This window comes from Syzygium oleosum, unplaced genomic scaffold (assembly GCF_021117445.2).
Source record: "Syzygium oleosum isolate NSW1041296 unplaced genomic scaffold, Sole_v2.1 Sole_v2.29, whole genome shotgun sequence".
Lineage (NCBI taxonomy): Eukaryota > Viridiplantae > Streptophyta > Magnoliopsida > Myrtales > Myrtaceae > Syzygium > Syzygium oleosum.
Window position 1 is genome coordinate 1264054 of NW_026607513.1, and position 19312 is coordinate 1283365.

Below are 19312 nucleotides of genomic sequence, written 5' to 3' on the forward strand. Positions count from 1 at the left end.
ATGTACTTTTATATATATATACATAAAAGGGAAAAAAGGTTCAGAGGCCGAAGTCAACATGGAATAGGAAATCCTTGTTCAGAACCCAAATTCGATCAATCTAAGTCAAAGTTGGACTTTCCGTTTCTTTTTTCCTTTTATTTCTTGACCGATTTGCTTCATTTTTATAATTGGTTGGCCAGCATCCCTGTCACATCAAGTTGATATCAAGACAAATCAAGAAATCCTTCTCCGCCGGTCCTAAACTGACTACATTTGTTTAGTTATACTACTTTAGCTAACACGAGTACTAATTCTTCCTGTACTTTTAGCTACTAAAGCAGTTGACACAAGTTTACTGAATTGTCTTCTATGGATGTTCTCACTCAAATCAAATTGCGAATGTCATCAAACGTCAAGTTTGTTGACCTAGAGGAATTATTAACAGTAGTAAGAGTAGTGTTCTAACCATCACTTAATGAGGATAATAGAATCAAAGTACGTATCTCATCTTCAAAGTTAATCTCAACTGAACTTAATTGACTAATAATCACATTAAGTTCATTAATATGATCAGTAACTGACGCACCTTGATTTATCTTCAAATTAAACAGACATCGCATCAAGTAGACCTTATTAATCGTAGTGGGCTTCTCATACATATATTCCTCAATCTACATCTTCCAAAAATCAAAATCTTTCCCATCAAATTTATCGATTCCCACTTTTCCTTCTTCTTGCTGTCGATTTGCTTCAAATCAGTCAAGCATAGCTCTAATACTAATTGTTGCGGAAGCAAACGATTGAACAATAAAATAGACAAAATAAAAAAAATAAATCGAGTACCAGATTTACGTGGTTCGGTGGAGGTGACCTATATCCATGGGAAGAGCAGTATAGAATCCCACTATAGATCAAGCAATGCTATGGAGATTGCGACTATAATCAAGTCACTCAAACGTTCGCAGTATTTCTCAACCCCAATAACTCACACAGTGTTTAGCTTATAAATTTCTCACGAAATAATCTCTCCATCACACAAAGAAATTAACATCTTACCACAAGAGTATTTGGCATGAACATTAATACTTCTTGGATGTAATTCACAAGTGAAAAACTTTCACTAGACAAACAACAAGAGGATACAAACTTTTTCTTTTGAAACTACTGTTTGCCTTCGATAAAGAAATGTCAAAGACATAACATGTAGGGAAAACAATACTAATAGTTCTTAATTTTGGCTCAATACGCAATGTCATATTTGGACTTTTTATTTGTTCAATATGGTTTTTAAACTATTCCAAAATGCTTAATCTAGTTTTTAAATTTTCAATTTGTTCAATATAGTTTTTCAACTATTCTTAAGTGTTCAATGTCATCTTTCGGTACTATTCATAAGTTTTCAATTCATGACCTCTCTATTTAATTTCATAATTATCTTACAAGTTTGTCTAATAGTCTTGTAGTTAGACCTTTCTAACTTAGAAATGCTATTTTACTTATCAACCTTGCCGCTCTCTTTTCCTCTTCCTCTCGTAGAAGAAGAGGCATTGGGAAATTCAATTTAGAAGAATGGTGAAAGTAAAGATTTGGAGCCTTGTAAATTGCTATTTGTTATAATATGTTTTGACTTTGAGCCTATGAAAGAAACCCAATCCAAGTATTTTCTTGATTTGAATGCGTCTCCAAATTCGAGTAGGTTTCCTAAAAAGAAGTTTTCTATTTTAAATCAAATTCTCTTCTATGAATAAGAAGTGAGTTTTCTTTGTAATGAGTATCCATGATGTTATCTCTTCGTGAATTAGACTATGAAACAATTCGAGATCATTGGTAAGATTTGTGAATTCATTTATGAGATTGTGAAATTGTATTGCGAGGAATTATGAGGGCTAAACGCTGTGTGGGATTATCAAGCGTGACTGGGGCTATGAAAACTTCGAGTGCTTTGAGTGTCTCGAGTGGGTAGTTGTAATCTCTTTTCTAAGTGGAATTCCGTGTTGCTTTCTCCGTGGACATAAGCCACATCGACTGAAGACGGTGTTTATTTTATTATTAGATGGCTTGCTTTTCGCAACACTATTGTTGTTTGGAAAGTGATGGTAAGGTTACACATTTAACAGTTCTTAAGTACCGAAGACAGGTCCCAGAACACACTCTTGAAAAGCTCTTGGTTGTGGTGCTTCTCCTCCATGGTACAGTTTATTGCATGGCTATCGGGAATCCTGAATACTGAGACTTTGAGTTCATGCGTGACCCTAAGTAGTAAACTTTATAAGGTTGTGATTGAGCGATATAACAGCTTTAGGCTGCGCATGACAATTTGCCGAACAGTGTTTGATTCTGTTCTTTTGTTCTCAGAATCAGTTTGAGAACAGAAATGCGTTTGTTTAATTTTTTGATTATGGGCACAATTTTGTCAAAAATTGTTCCCAGAATCAGTTTTGGAGCAAAATCAAGAATAAAAAAAAAGTAGCTTCTTGATTCTAGGAATAATTTTGAGAATCAATTTTTTTTTCTTCTGCCTTTTCTTGGTTTTTAATTTAGCTTCTAATGTCCGGCCCGAGGACCGCCCTCGTCGGATCTGACGAGAATAAAATATTTTAATAAAAAATATTATTAATAAAAAATATTTTACCGGCCTAAAAAATATTTTACCGGCCATGGCCGGCGACCAGGCCATGGCCATAAAAAAGAAAAAAATATATTTTTAATAAAAATATTTTAATAAAATAATTATTAATAAAAAAAATATTTTACCTGCCATGGCCGGTGACCAGGCCATGGCAAAAAAAGAAAAAATATATATTTTTAATAAAAAAATTATTAATAAAAAAATATTTTACCGGCCATGGCCAGCGACCAGGCCATGGCAAAAAAAAATAAAAATGTATATTTTTAATAAAAAAAATTTAATAAAAAAATTTATTAATAAAAAAATATTTTACAGGCCATGGCCGGCGATCAGGCCATGGCAAAAAAAAAGAAAAAAATATATTTTTAATAAAAATATTATTAATAAAAAAAATATTTTACCAACCATGGCCGGCAACTAGGCCATGGCCAAAAAAAATAAAAATATATATTTTTAATAAAAAAAAATATTTTACCAGCCATGGCCGGCGACCAGGCCATGGCAGGAAAAAATAAAAATGTATATTTTTAATAAAAAAAATTATTAATAAAAAAAATATTTTACCGGCCATGGCCAAAAAATATATATATATATATTTTTAATAAAAAAAATATATATATATTTTTAATAAAAAATATTATTAATAAAAAAAAAATTTTACCGGTCATGGCCGGATACCAGGCCATGGCAAAAAAAAAGAAAAAATACTTTTAATAAAAATATTATTAATAAAAAAATATTTTATCGATCATGGCCGGCGAGCAGGCTATGACCAAGAAGGACGAAAAGAAAAAAAGAAAAGAAAAAAAAGAAAGAAATATTAAAATATTTAAAAATATTATTAATAAAAAGAAATTTTGTGGCGTTACCAAACGCATTTTACGTTCTTTTTCTATTCCAGGGATGGAATTTTGGGCCGTTAACAAACGCCTTAAAATGCTCGGAATCAATTCCAGGCACAAAATCAAAAAGAATCATTTACGAGCGAATGCTTAAGCACAAAATCGTTGTCATGCGCAGCCTTAGTAACAATATTGCACGACAATGCTTGAGCATTGCTGCAATACGTAACAAATGTCGGTATTCTTGTAGAGGCTATCAATTTTTTGTATGAACTCTTGTTGTAATGTATCTGTTTTTAATTAGCAAATTTCGAAATCATGGATAAACTTTGATTTTCAGAGTCTCGACTGTGCTAATACGTAACAAAGAACTGAAGAAGAAATGAATCAGACACCAGAATAGGCAGCGCCATTCTGTGGGTATGACTCGAAAATTTTTCTAGCCACATACGATATGGAAAAACCAAGTTCCTGTTATAACTCGAGTCTCCTTGTCACAATTGTACCATATTATAAAGTCTAAATGTTAATCACAATCTAATTGCCTAATTCTTCTGAGCAAATGTAATTGCTCATTCCTGTGCCATTCTGTTATTCCCCCTACTAGAAAAAATAAGCCGGAATCCTGGCAATGAAGATATATCGATTTTCATACAGCTATAAAGTGTACCCACACGATTTATACGGTAAAATCTAAACAGAATTGATCTGAACGATAGCCTCAAAATCTTGGCTACATGGACCTCGATCAACAGAACCACTGTCACTCGCAAACCACGACGGCGTTATCTTGCTATTAGATTGGTCAACTTTGCTGGTAGATTGATCTGAGTTAAGAACACAAGGTGCCAGTTTGTACTTCTTACTTGGGAAGAAGAATGAAGGTCTTTGAGGAACTGGGATGCTAATAGACTCGCCGTTTAACATGAGAATAACTGCATCCATGGTAGGTCGGTCTTCCATGTTGTCTTGCACGCACAGCAGGCCAATGTGCATGCATCTGATCACTTCGTTCATGGGGTAAGCACTACTTAAAGCTGGTTCCACCACTTCCGACAGCGTTCTGTTAGTCCAGTGCTTCCAAACCTAAAAAATTAGTTATATCAGTTAATTTTGTTCAAATTACTGTTTTACTCCTATTAAAAGTGATGTTTGCCAAAAAAAAAAAGTGCTGTAGTAAGATACTCACGTAGCCTAGCAGGCCCTCATCAGAGTCCAGCGCGAAGAATTGGCTGTTCTTTTTGCCAGTTATAATCTCTAGCATTAACACACCATAGCTGAAGACGTCAGATTTTACCGAGAAGTGTCCAAACATCAGATACTCAGGAGACATGTAGCCACTGCATGGAGAACAAACACAGAAATGAGAGGACAACCTAGAAAGTTTCACTATGGATATAAACTACTCGAAACAAATTAGAACGAGTCAGCCTTTTTTGCTTGTCAAGAAAATGCCCCAAGTTCAATGCTAATGGCACCCTGTTCGCTTCCAACAAGTCAGATTACAGATGTTGAACTTACTATGTCCCTACGATTCTATTCGTACTTGCTTGAGTCTGATCAGTACCAAAGATCCGGGCCATGCCAAAATCTGAGATTTTTGGGTTCATGTCAGCATCTAGCAGAATGTTGCTGGCTTTGAGATCACGGTGAATAATTCGAAGCCTAGAATCTTCATGAAGGTACAGCAGTCCACGCGCCACCCCTAATATTACCTTGTAACGTGCTGACCAACCCAGCTGTCCACTGAGCTCCGGATCTACACATCAGTAAAAAAATAACCTGTAAGTTGCATCAACTCTTACTTGCGTAATGCTCATGCCCAGATCATCACATAGAGTTGTTTTTGTCAACTTTGGATCAGTGTTCCATTATCACATGATTCGTTTCTTTTCATATCTACTTCTTTACTAATGTTTGATCTTTGAAGTTGTATGTAGAAATGAAATGATGGAGATATCTAGGCAGAATAATAACAGGATGTGGTTTCTATTCCGTTGTCCTGCTATCACTAATATCTCTGTTTTGTCTTCATTTAGCCCGAATTATATTTGCTTCTCATTCTCTGAGTGAAGTATATAATTTAGACTGCAATGCTGGCGTATTAAGTTGGTGAAAACGAGATAAAAGAGAGGCAAACCAAATAACAAGCGATCGAGGCTCCTGTTGGGCACGTTTTCATAGATTAGTATTGTTTCATCTCTTTCCATGGAGAATCCCAGTAGCTTCACTAGGTTTCTGTGTTGAAGCTTGGCTACTAGTTCAACCTCAGTTTTGAATTCCGTGACTCCTTGTCCAGAGCTCCTAGATAGCCTCTTTGCTGCAATTTCTTGGCCACCGGGTAGTGTACCCTGATAACAGAACAGACATACAAATTCAAAATCTTCCCAAAGCAGACGCATCTTATTGTATTACGATTTTTCACTAACATGAGATTAAAAGGGCAATGAAATAGGAGAACCAGATGCATAATCTCAGAGTATTTCGTATTTCACTAATGTGGATGAGAAAGATGGTATGGAGCTTCTAGAGGCTTCACTGTAAATCACAATATTATACTACATTATGATCATATATGAAAATTGGCAAGTATCGGCTTCTTGATAACTCAAAGGTGAATGATCTGATTAAACAATTTTATTACCTTGTAAACCGGGCCAAATCCACCTTCCCCTAACTTGTTGTCGTTCGAGAACTTATTTGTGGCGGCTTCTATTGTTTGCAGATCAAATTGCAGGGAATGGAGTTCAGAAATTTGCCTCCTAACTGGCAGTTAAATAGTGCAGATATCTTTAGACTCTAGTGAAATGGAATCTATTAAATCGTATGCATGCAATAGCATTGTTTCGTCAAGTTACCAATCGAATCTTCTTCGATACGACTTTCACCGTTCCTTCTTAGAACTCTTCTTCTTCTTCTTCCCCTTAAAAGATGCCACACTATTTTGTAAAATAGTAGCGTTGATCCTATGGTTGCGGTGAGGATTGCAGCAAATATTATCATTGGAAGGTGCACTTCCCCTGCATTTGTAATCGGAGTGAATAGTTTTATTGATAGACATGATGGTTTGGTTCCTACTAGTCAGAAAAATTTCATCTTCCAGCACATACATAAGAACGAGTCATTGCCAACACGATTCGAAAGCTGTTTTAGACAGTTAAATTGACTGTAATTAACTAAAACGAGCTGTGAGTAATCTAATATGTAGAGGCTTTAATTGTAGTCGAATCGAAAAAATAAAAATCTGTTGCTGCCTTAATAATATCTCAAAAAAGCAGACAAGACAAAATCTTTTGTAATCTTAGAAAAGTAACAAATATGGTGAACGTTTGAAAAATCAACTATGAGGCTCTACCTTACCTTTTGAGCTGCTCCAGAATCTGTGTTTTTTTTTCTCCGGAGTATACTTGGCGTCGCGATAGCCATACTTCCTAGGAGGATGCTGAGCAGCCTTTCTTGCTGCATGAACCATCGTCCTGTTCAGTAGCTTCATGAAGTCATCCAGCTTTTCTATGTTCTCTTCATTATATCTGTCCAACCAAGTTTTCGCCTCCATGGTCGAGGAAATTTTCGCGTCGGAGTAACACAACATGCACTGATGGTACCACAGGACGGAGAATTTGGTCATGTGGCACACACGGGTTATCTCGAGGCTCGCGTTCTTGACGCATTCTTCGCACTCTTTCTTTGAGACATCGTCTTTGCACATAAAGCCGCCATAGACGGCCTCGCTCGAGCTCACTTCGCTCGAATTGAAGAAGAACCTTTTATTGCCAGACGCATCAGAGACGAGATCATGGAGAACATGGTTGAGGTTGGTGTGGTAGGTGCTATTGGGAGTGAAGGTGCTTGAGTTGGAGCAGTAATGTCTGCTCGTGGTGAGGGTGGATGCAGCAGCTTTGATGGTGAAAAGGCTGAGCATGAAAGGAAGTAGAAAAAGAGTCATCGGCATCTCTCTCTCCCTTTCTCTTGTTGTGCGTGTGTTTGTTGTTTGTGGTGAACGAGTGGGATTTGTTCTTTCCATTCGATTGTCAGGCCACAACATGGATCTTTATATAGGGTAAAGGACCAAGAGTCTATTTGACTCGGTATATCATCCACTTTCAACCGCGGCTTCTCGAGAGAAAAACAGTCAAATGTCCCGCGTGAGCCGTCGCTGGGTGTGTTCATTCAAAGCCATGCTTGTAGCAATGATCAATGATGAGAAACCAGGGGGCCCGTTCTCCCTTCGGGGGGAAACATTGATATAACCAGCATGGTCTTTATTGTCTTTTGCTTATATATTGTACTTTATAAGCAGCTTGATCTATATTGTAGTTTGCTTATATTAAAAAAAAAATACTAATTAACATTGGGAATTTGACACCATAAATGTCATAACTTTTGTACAGAGAGCCATAACTTTTTTTATCGATCGCTTAAGTACCATAACTTATGTACGGCGCTTACTTGAATGACATAACTTTTTTTTTCAATCACTTGAGTACCCTATAACTTTTCAATCGATCACTTGAGTATCTTAACTTTTTCAAAATGTTCACCACAAGTATCATGCCATGTCAGATTTCTAGTACTTGGATGAACATTTTAAAAAAGTTATCAAGTGATCAATTGAAAGTTATAGAACTCAAGCGAATGTTAATTAGATTAATGCATCAAAAGTTCAAAGATGACAATGAACAAAATATAATCTAGATATAACATTGAACAATATGCAAAAAATTAAGAATTATTTACGTAGTTACCTTTATTTTATAGTCAAGAACTCAAGAGGGTTGTCTCAACTTTTTTCCCCTCTCGATACGTATCCCAATCACCCCAAATGCTTTAGTTACGTGTTTCTCTTCAAGAATAAACTGTTTTAATGAATGCATTCACTAGAATAACAAATTATATACGCTGAGGATATTTTCAATCGGATTTTACTAGCATAACAGTCTTTGAATTACTGTGAGAGTAATAACATATTGTGAGTCATAAATTATTAAAAGAGTGGACTTCACAATAGTTTTTAATTATTTTTTATGGTCCAGCTATTAATCTCACGGTAAATTAATGACTATCACTTAATTATTTCTCTTTTCAATTTTTCACACGATGTGCATATTGTACAAAAATCCAAAAGTATATCATAGTGGGCCCACCATTCACCATGAGTTTCTAATGCCACGGCCACTTGCCTCCGTCCAAGAGACGACACGCAAACACAAGCAGGACGACGAGAAAATTGAATGACGGCGTGGAGCGCGAAACACGTGCGTGCCCAACGTCAACGAACGCGATCAAATTGGGTCTACACATAAGTCCATGGAAACTTAGTAACGGTGGGCGTGTGGAATTGCGCAGGCACGATCGACATCCCAATCAACGACAGCGTCCGTCTGGAATTTTAACCTTCAAACCGCTTCGAGGGCCGGTCTTGTCTCCCGATACGATCTCGAACGAGTTGCCTCGAGAATCTCTCGATAGACCATGTTGATGCACAACTCGGTCCCGGAAGATGACTTTTTCGCCTCTGATTGAACCTGTGACCGCGAACACAGGTTAGGTCGTGCGGATCTCTAACTTGAATCGGCCCTCCGATGCGTAAGCTAGTGCTCGATGGAGGATAGAAATGTAAGGACTTTAGATCAGGGTCAAAAGTTCCGAACCAGTTTCTCAGCCTCCAAAATGGTTCGTGGATTCAGCCAACGCCTGTTCCTTAATCAGCCTTCTGGAAGCGTTTGGTTTAATAAAGAATTGCACGCAGGGGCTGGTCAATTAGTGCCTTAATCTTAGTTAGTTGTTTGATAGTACGACTCAAGATGACACGGCTAGTGCAAAGGCCAACATCTCTTCCAATGAGAATAGCATTTCTTGGTATTGAGTATGTCTTGAATTTTTTTATGGGCTTGTACCAACATTAGAGCTTGAGAGCAGTGTAAATATTATTTTTCTCGAATTATTAGGTTAATAAGTTAAGACAAAAAAAATCTTATTTTTTGAATCACTTTTTTGTAATCCTTGAATTTTTGTGGTGGATTTTGCTTCTCTTCTTCCCGTGATTTTTCCTGTAAGGGTTTTTCACGTAAATCTGTGTGTTCTTTATTCTTCTCGGCTTTAATTTCGTTATAGTTTCCGCATCAATCGTAACACTCGGCATCCTCAAGAGTCTTACGCAAGTAATCATAGGACTTGCTTTCCTGCCTATTCCTGCGCAAGCCCTGCACCGACGGCCTGATTAATAGTTGCCGAGTAGATGTGGAGGGGCTTCGTGGTGTCCGGCTTTGCCAAAATAGGTACATGATTAAATATGCTTTCAATTCGTCGCAGGCTTGCTCTTGCTGTCTCCCCCACGGGAACCCAACACCACCTGGCAGCAACTTGAAAAAGGGAGAGACACTTCTACACTAATTCAAGAACGCTCTTTGTAAAAGACCTCCAATCAATCACAGAATTCAACGTTCTTTGCAAATTTATCTTTATCTTTACATTTTTGCAATATAAATGGCTGGCCGCAATTGTCTCTGGTTTTCGTACCTTCAAATTTATTGTCATTTACTTTCCTGTCCAAATATAACAAATGACCTTTCATATCATATGTTGATTTACACATCGATATATCGAAAGATATTTTATTATATATATGTATATATATATCGAAAGATATTTCATTATCGATTAAATTATGATGAAACATCTATATAATCCGTCGAATCAATTTCGGCGAAATACAACCTTAATTGGGATCATTAGAGAGGGAGAGGGACCGTGGGATGGAGGGCGTACGCATCGAAGTTGCTGGTGGTTGACAACAAGAGAGGTGAATGGCAACTAGTGTCAGGTACAAATTGGCGTCAAAAGCCAGCACTTAAGGTGCACATAAGTGATTTTAGAAAAAGAGGGAGTCAAGTGGAGTTGATGTGAAAAATAAGGCCAATTTTGTGTATTTTTCAAAAGAAAAAGTTATAGGACAAGTAGGTTAGGAATTTTCTACTTGAGTTATCCCATTAGATGGTAAACCATGTCTACTTAGGAATAATTGAACTTTCAAGATAATGATAAAACATATCATAATAAAAACAGTGGGCAAAATTATCCAAAAAGTTATAAACCTATTGCACTTTTGCTAATTCAGTCCTAAATCTTTTAATTGAGCCAATTACGTTCTAAACATTTTCACGTTTTACCAAATGATTCCATTTGACCAATTTTGACCGGAAATCACTGACATGACGCCAACCGTGTTATGTAGCACGGCCGGCGTACGACCAGCACTAACGTGGACAATTTTAAATAATATTTTAATATTTTTTGAATTATTTATTTATTTTCTTTTTCTTTTTTTCTTTTTTCTTTTCTTTTTCTTTTTCGTTTTCTTTTCTTTGTGTTTTTTAAAATCTCTAGCCGATCACCTTGCTGGCCAACCCTCGCCTGGGTTGGGCAAGGGCTAGCGACCCTAGCTGGTCACGAGTGAGGGTGAGGAGGCCCTCGCCTCGATTTGGGCAAGGGCCCGAAGCCCTCACCTATGGCCATCAAGGCCGTCCAAGGACCTTGTATGCCAGAGGTTTAAAATACCAAAGATAAGAAAATAAAATAAAAAAAAGAAAAGAAAATAGAAAAGACAAAAAAGAAAAAATAATAAAATAAAAAATTCAAAAAATATTAAAATATTATTAAAAATTGTCCAAGTTAGCGTTGGTCATGCCAAGTAGGACAATTGGCGTCCACGTCAGCGAATTCCGACCAAAATAGGCCGAATGGACAAAATTGAAAAACGTGAAAATGTTTAAGACTCAATTCAAATATTTAAAATGTTTAGGATTGAATTGGCAAAAGTACAATAAGTTTATGACTTTATGATAATTTTCCCAAAAAAAGTACACCGAAAATTGTAAACTTTCCTTAATTGCTTGTCAACAAGTGCACCCGTTAACAAAATCCTTAGCAATAGAAAAAGAAAGTACATTATGTCTAATGAATACTACATTAGTTCTAAATGTCAATATCTGTATATTTTGGAAGATTTTCTATATTTCACATTGAATAAAACACAAATTGTGTCATCCGCAAGAATTGAAATTAGCAAACCCTAAAAAATAAAAGGTTAAAACTACCAAAAATCCAAAACTGGTACACCTATGACAAATTTACCTCAAACTAATTTTATGACCACTAAAATTTTCAAACTAGTACACTTGTGACAAATTTACATTCCGTTAGTTACCATTAAATTGGATTAATAAATGGTATACCTGTGACAATCGGAGGGTGAAACCCCAAATTAATACATTCGTCAACTGTCACGTGTCATCAAATGTAGTAATTTGACAGTAAAATTTAATGAAAATTAAATATGAATAAATTTATTACAGGAGTATCAGTTTCGAGTTTTTCGGGGTATTAACCCAAAATAAACTCCTAAACAAACTCATTTTTTTCCACAATAAAATGTTCCAGCATTCACATTTATCGGCCAACAAAGATCAAGTAAGGGTCTCCTGTTATCTGTGGTAAAGTCTTCATCTATTTCCTTGATCATTACGTAAAGATGGATTTAGAGGCGACTAGGTCAATGTGGAAGGAAAACTTGACTTCTTGTTCTACCGATCATACCTCGGAAAGCAGCTTTTGTCAATCACGTCGTCCTTCATTGTATTCACATACGATAAGTACTGGTAACTTAAAAGTTATGTTGAATAATTTCCGAGGGAGATGAACTTTGTAACTTTGCTTTACCGATTTTAATGACCGAGATGTCGTCTAGGAGTCATGGTATTGATGGTCACTTCCATTCTACATTTTAAAGAATGCCTCTTCTACATTTCCACAAGTTTCTTTCAAAAAGTCACAGATAAAGCATCATTCCATTGAAAAAGACAAAACACTTTGCAAATGCAAGGAACCTGCCAACGTCAAATCAACCTAAAAAAGAAAAGCAAAGACTTTTGCAAAAGCTAATGACATGTTTATGTTTATGGGCCTAATTCAAAAAAATAAAAATCAATTTTAGATCGAGTCACAATTCTGATCTCAATATTTTTTTTTATTTCGTTAAAAAGCATAAATTTTAAGTCGAGTAACAATTTTGATCCTCACTTTTTTCTGTATCATAAAAAAATCATCAACTTTCACTTAAATCTCAAATCTGGCACCCCTTGACTTAGAACCATTGATTATCCAACTTGACTGTTTCACCTCAGCAATAAATCCACGTGGCTTGTTGACTGGATTAAAAGCACTATTCATTATCTTCTTTTCTGAGCCATAACTTGAAGAATAACGGTGAAACTGTTCATCCCCTTCTCCTTCACTTTACTGGGAAGTAAAAAAGATTTCCAGATTGAATCTTTCTAGCCAGACTTCGTCATTTTATCGTATTATGAAGTTGTAGACCATCACCCGTCGACAGACGCCACGGATGAGATATGCCAAGCTCAAAACCATAACCTTTTTTTCTCAAACAAGGGTGATTTCAGACAGAAAGTCAACGGGGGGGCTCAATTTGGGATAAGGGTGAAAGTTGGTGATTTTTTATGAGACAAAAAAAAATTGGGGTCAGAATTGTCACTCAACCTCAAGTTGGTGTTTTTTTACGAGACAAAAAAGGTTGGGGCCACGTAACTCGACCTAAAGTTTGTACTTTTTTACGAGTCGAAAAAAGTTACGGTCAGAATTGTCATTCGATTTGTTTTGTTTTTGGAGTTAGCCCCATGTTTATGAACATTTGTTCACGTCATCCAAACTATTTTTTTTTCCAACTCGTTTATTAACTTTTGAAGTTTTATTTAATGTGATCCTTCCGTAAAGATTTAATGAAATTCATTGACGAGTCCGTTAAAGTTCCGCGTTGCCATTTTTTTTTGTTCAATTTCATACTTGAAACTTATTTGTTTGTTCAATTTCTTCTCTAAAATATTAAATTTTGGTTCTTCTGTTTAACAGCCTTCACTTTCTCGAGTCATCAAATATTCTTCAAGATAAACCTTGACGACTCTTATCTGGGATTAGTATTTTCTGACAAACTCCTCGACAAGACATCACGCTACACGAGGTAATTTGTCTGTATAAAACCTAATCGTGATGAATAATAAACATGTCATGTATGGATTGACCCTTTTACCTGTTTATAACGTGCTAGGTCTCGTTTAGTTAAACAATTTAAAATGTTCCTTATATTTACATGACATGTTTAGATACATTTAGAATTAATACTTACAACGTGTAAACACAAGTAATAATTTTTTTATATAAGAACTCATATCCGAAATGGTATGTGTTGTGGAATCCATTTAATTAACTTTTACGTTTTGGTTATAATGTTGTGACATAATTAATAGATAATTTGTGTCGGAATTAAATCCAAATTTGACATAGCTCGCTTGAGAGAAAGAATAAGAAAGCAGTTCATGAACTAAAATTGAACAAATAAACAAAGTAGGAAGACAAAATTGAATAAAAATGGTTATGAGTCATAAACAACTCGATGTTCCATCCACGTTAGCAGAGTCTGTTAGTAATTTTTATGGAAAGACTACATTGAACCACTTTGTAGACAACATGAAACAAAAAAATTTCCATAAATGACATTGAACACCGAGAAAAATTTAAAGATTATTGATGCCATTACCTTAATTGACAAGAAATGCTTTCAAATATAAGAAAGTGGCAGATAGACTACCTTTTTGGCAAATGGTCTATAATGAGCGGCTCACCACGGAGATTTGGAATTCGAGAGGTCATCTGAACTTTTTCCCCTCTCAAATTGTCATGTGTCCCAATCAACCCATATGCTTTGTTACATGTTAGAGCCAAAAGTCTTTTCTCAATGGTAAATTATTTAGAAGTAATCTGCGAAAATTATAAAATATATATGGGTGACACTGCCAGCACAAAATATTCTTTATACAAAAAGTCACGAAATGAAAAGTCTCATCTACTCAGGGAATGAATCTGTTCACCAAAATCACAAACTGGATACGAGTCAACGCCTTATTTCATACGTGTAATGATATTTTTGCATAGCCGGTGCACCGAGTAAAAAGTCCGAAATATATAATAGTGGGCCCACCATTGCCCCATTAGTTCCAACGTAGCAGCGACTCGCCTCCGTCCAAAAGACAGCATGTAAACACAAACAGGAAGACGAGAAAACAAATGACGGCGTGGTGCGCGAAACACATGCATGGGCCACACCAAAGACCGAGGTCGAGCAGGGTCTAAACGTACTTTGATTTGGAAATTTAGTGATGGTGGTGGGCCTGAAGCCTTGCGCACAAAGGCAATCGACATCCCCAATTCAACAAAGCGTTTTGTCTTGCTTTTAACATTTTGAAAGGGTTCGAGGGCCAACCTTATCTCCTAAAATGATCTTGAGCAAGTCGACAAGAGAATCTCTCAGTAGACCCTGTTGACGCGCAACGAGAAGTCTCCAGAGATGACTTTTACCTTTGATTGAACCTGCAACCGCGAACAGTAATCACCTCCAGCATTGAGGATTAGGGATCTAGTCGAAGTCGGACGACGAAGCGAAATGTTTCGGTCCGTGTGAGGTTTTTTGAGCTCGGATCTTGGATCTGAGAACAGGGTTGTGAAGGGAAGCCAAAATTGGAACCAGCGCGTCTCTGATTTGGTAGAGTATTTTATGAAGTAATCTAACAAAAGTTACTTAACAGTTGATGACTCAAAATTGGTTGGTGAAGTAATATAACAAAAGTTGATAAGTTACTCTAATTTGGGTTGCTAATTTTATTTAAGAGTTATAATCGAAGTGTTAGTAATTTATACAAATATAAATTGGTATGTTAGTACAAGTATTTTCAAATTATCAAAGAAAGTTAATAATTTCATAATAATGCCAGTAATTTGCTAAGAAATTACTTGGAGAAAAGTTAACGATAGATTTTTTATCAACTATTCTTGACACTTCCTAGTACTTGATAAAATATACTAGTTTTGGAAAATACTCCTTATTATAATAACAGAATAAAAAAAAATTAATTGGAGATTCCATGCCTCCTCTAATAAGAAACGACCCAAGCTTGTCTGGGTACCAAAAGAAAATTTGAGACTACTCTTTCTTGCTGGGAATAAAGAAAAAGAGCAGTTGGTAAGGAAAGCACTTCTCTGAATGGTTGCTACGTAAGATATATATATATATATATATATATATATATATATATATATATATATATATATATATATTGGTGTAAATATGTGTATATCATTAATCAGATGAGGTACGAAGGCTTAGGGAAAACCCTTAACATTTCAAAAGAGACTAATTATACGAGAAGATGATGGAAGGAAGCCTCCATACAGTAGCCAATAAAACATTTGCCTAGAAAGGCTTACATTGTTCGTAGACTGACGCCCTACCTCTTACAACCTTTTGAATCATAGTCAATAGAAGATGAGCTTCAATCGACTTGTTTTGAAACCGTCTGCGGTTTTGTTCCATCCATATGTAATAGATAGTTGCTAAGAAAGACAGTTTGAGGAGTCTCGCCTCCAAGTTTTTGCCTTTGGTGGTCCCGATCATCCATTGAAGTTCTAGATTCCAACCTTCTGCAGAACACCAAATTCCATGTTGTGCCAGGATACTACGCCATACACTACCTTTCCAAGTGCACTCAAATAATAAATGGTTTCTGTTTTCTATACCGGTCATACAAATATTACACTTAGTATCAATTGAAGACAACCATCGTGATAGGGCTACTGCTATCGGTAGCCTATCTCTACAAAGAAGCCAGCCGATAAAATTATGTTTGCTAATACCTCTGGTCCAAATTAATTGATCCCATTCCACGGTCGGTCCCTCCTGTCTGAATTCCTTGTGTATCTCTTTGCAACAATATGTTTGCCTCGAGATAATAGGTGTTAGAGCAAGTCTTACCTTAAGAATACATTGCCAACTCCAAGTTTTCTCGAGATAATATGTTGCCTTGAGGTAATAAGTTGCTATGTAAGATATATTATGGAATATTTGCATTAGCGTTTTCTCTTTCTCAGAACGTTGAGATGAGAAATATATTTAATGAGATGGGAGAGAAATCTTTGCATCAAAGGGTTTTGCGAAGAACTTGCGACAGGATTCAACATTGACGTGGCAATAGATGACAACGTTTCTTGAAAAGTCAGTAAAAGTTTCAAGAAGCATGAAGAGCTTCAATCTTACAAACCTCTCAGGTAACTTAAAATTTCAAGTTGTTATCAACTAAAATTCATGCTTTGTTTTACCTGGAAATTATAGGAATTTGAATGATACAAAGCAGAAACTCAATGAAAATAAAAATTGGAGTGATATATTTTATGTGATTTGATTCGTAATATGGGGATTCTATGGTTCAAGATGCACATTTGCACCAATAGATGTTTATAATTAGTTTGCTGAGTATTCCATTTGTATTTGACAATTTGTACCTCCATTTTATGCTTTTGTCTAATTCAGACTTTATTTACCTTGATTTGTCTAGTTGTATAATTTTACATAGCTAATTATGCCAAAATATCATTTAAGGAAAAAAAGTCTGATGCAACTCAGTGGGTCCAAAGATGGAGCTTTATAAAATAAAAGAGAATGTTTCATATCTTCTTTAGAAAAAAAAAATTCAAATGGTTGGACGACTAATCAAGGATTAATTTTATTCTCTCTGATCATGTCATGTGCTGCAAAGTGAGATTTTTTTAAAGAGAAAATATTGCTAGGCTCTAGGTTATGCATATTATTAGCATGGTTTTCTTTCTTTAAATGCTCTGTTAAGATGAGGTTATCCGAAAGAATCGTTCTGGATGTCCTGTTTTATTTCTAACAAAAAGGAAATGATCAAAGTACGTGCATAACAAAGAAGAAATGAGTTTATTGCAGGGATTTGTACAAAGCGAGATTGATAGCAAATCTACAAATATCATGATGCAATTAAAGAAGGATCTCAAGTGAGAATTTCTTAAAAAGAAAGGTTTCTTCTGAACATGCATGTTTGGGTAAGATAACCAAAATTTCATGTTTATCCTCCAAAAAAGAAAGGTTTCTTCTGAACATGAGCTAAATTGCATATTCTTTACGTGATTCTCTTTTCACTACTAACGCTTTTGATTATGACAATATGGGGGAGAGAACATAAATATGCATATGTGCTGATTAGGGAAAATTATCAAAACAGTCATAAACCTATTATAATTATGCCAATTCAGTCCTAAACCTTTTGCATTTCTACCAATTTAGTCCATCTGATCAATTTTGGCTGGCCAGCACTGACGTGGACGTCGACCGTCCGGCCGACATTGACGTGGCAATTTTTATTTTCTTTTAAAAAAAATTTCGAAACATTTTTTTATTTTTTTCCCTTTTTTTTATTTTTTATTTTTTGCTTTCCTTCTTCCCTTGGCTGGTTGCCGGACCGGCCAGGGGCTAGGGTCGGCGAGGTCACCTCGCCGGCCACTTGTCTGGCGAGGTCGGCCATGGCCCTCGCCGTGGCGAGGGCTAGGTCTCCTAGCCAAGGCCAGATCTGGGCAAGATCTAGCGAGGTCGAGCCTCGCCATGGCCGTGGGCGAGGTCGGCCATGGCGAGGCTCAACCTTGCCGTCGACCTCGCCAAATTAGGGCGAGGTCAAGCTCGCCCTCGCCATGGCCAACCTTGCCCACGATGGCGAGGTCGTCGTCCTCGCCATGGCTGGGCGAGCTCACCCTAGCCAGTGTCGATGAGGTCAAGCCTCAACATGGCCGACCTCGCCCACGGCCATGGCGAGGCTCAACCTTACCAAATCTAGGTGAGATCGAGCTTGCCCAAATCTGGCCATGGCTGAGCGACCTTGCCATCGCGAGGTCGGCCATGGAGAGGGCGACAACCTCGCCTAGCGACGGCAAGGTGAGCTCGCCCTCGCCCGCGATGGCGAGGTCGTCGTCCTTGCCATGGCTGGGTGAGCTCACCCCTCTCGCCAGACTAGTGGCAGGCAAGGTGACCTCGTCGGCCCTAGCCCCTGGCCGGTTCGGCCGGCCAGGGGAAGAAGGAAAGCCAAAAAAAAAAAAAAGTAAAAAAGGGCAAAAAAATTCGAAATTTTTTTTTAAAAAATAAAAATTACCACGTTAGCGTCGGCCGGAGGCGCAGCGTCCACGTCAGCGCCGGCCGGCCAAAATTGACTGGATGGACTGAATTGATATAAATGCAAAAGATTTATGATTGACCCAAAAAAAGATTTAAGACTGAATTGGCACAATTGCAACAGATTAAGGACCGTTTTGGTCATTTTCGCTATCGGTTATGTTTCCATGATTATTTGGTGTAAAATATTGAGCTCTGATTATATTTCCATAATTGTTGTGCTCAATTTATTTCGTTCAAATGAGAAAAATTTCATTCCTATTTAAAAATTCATCTAACTAAATAATGTTATCTCTTGTTTTATATTCATTTTGAATATTCTAAAATTTGGAGCTTGACTTATGTGTTTGCATGCCCTAATTTGAATTCGTACTTTTTACGGGATAAGCAGATTTATTTTACTTTTCACACACACGAAGTCGGAATTGGCCTCATGAAATTCAAAGCAGATTGGTCGGTCAATTTGAATCAACAAGGCCAAAGTCGGAATTGGCCTGAAAAAATGTTTTTGGATTGAGTCCTCAAAGTAAATTGCATAATTACTCATAGTGGGAGGGCATAAATTGCATAATTACTCATAGTGGGAGGGCTTTTTTTTATAAAAAATTTAAAAAAGGTTGTAAAGCGCGTCTTGAGCTAGGTGTTGCCAATTTTGGCACCATTTGGAGCTCGTTTACTATTTTTCCCGAATATTTGAAGATTTGGGTCGAAATAGGGCAGAATCCAGAGTGGTCGGGTTTAATTGAATATACTGTATTAATTGGGCCATATTTAGGA

At 36.7% G+C, this 19312-nt stretch overlaps 1 protein-coding gene across 1 annotated transcript; it reads right to left on the bottom strand.

The window, feature by feature from the left end:
* Positions 1 to 3842: 3842 nt before the first annotated feature.
* Positions 3843 to 7469, bottom strand: LOC115677796 (cysteine-rich receptor-like protein kinase 19). Its single transcript, XM_056303786.1, has 7 exons — positions 6814 to 7469; positions 6312 to 6473; positions 6098 to 6219; positions 5594 to 5804; positions 4975 to 5212; positions 4643 to 4793; positions 3843 to 4539 (listed from the first exon to the last, which is right to left on the bottom strand). Exons 1-7 carry the CDS (start codon positions 7403 to 7405, stop codon positions 4147 to 4149), a joined length of 1869 nt encoding a protein of 622 aa, XP_056159761.1. The 5' UTR covers positions 7406 to 7469; the 3' UTR covers positions 3843 to 4146.
* Positions 7470 to 19312: the final 11843 nt, after the last annotated feature.

Coding starts and splice junctions, on each gene's coding strand:
- LOC115677796 (XM_056303786.1), bottom strand. CDS start 7,405: ATGCCGATGACTCTTTTTCTACTTCCTTTCATGCTCAGCCTTTTCACC. Junction 6,474..6,813: donor ATTCTGGAGCAGCTCAAAAG/GTAAGGTAGAGC, acceptor TTACAAATGCAG/GGGAAGTGCACCTTCCAATG. Junction 5,805..6,097: donor GATTTGGCCCGGTTTACAAG/GTAATAAAATTG, acceptor TTCTGTTATCAG/GGTACACTACCCGGTGGCCA.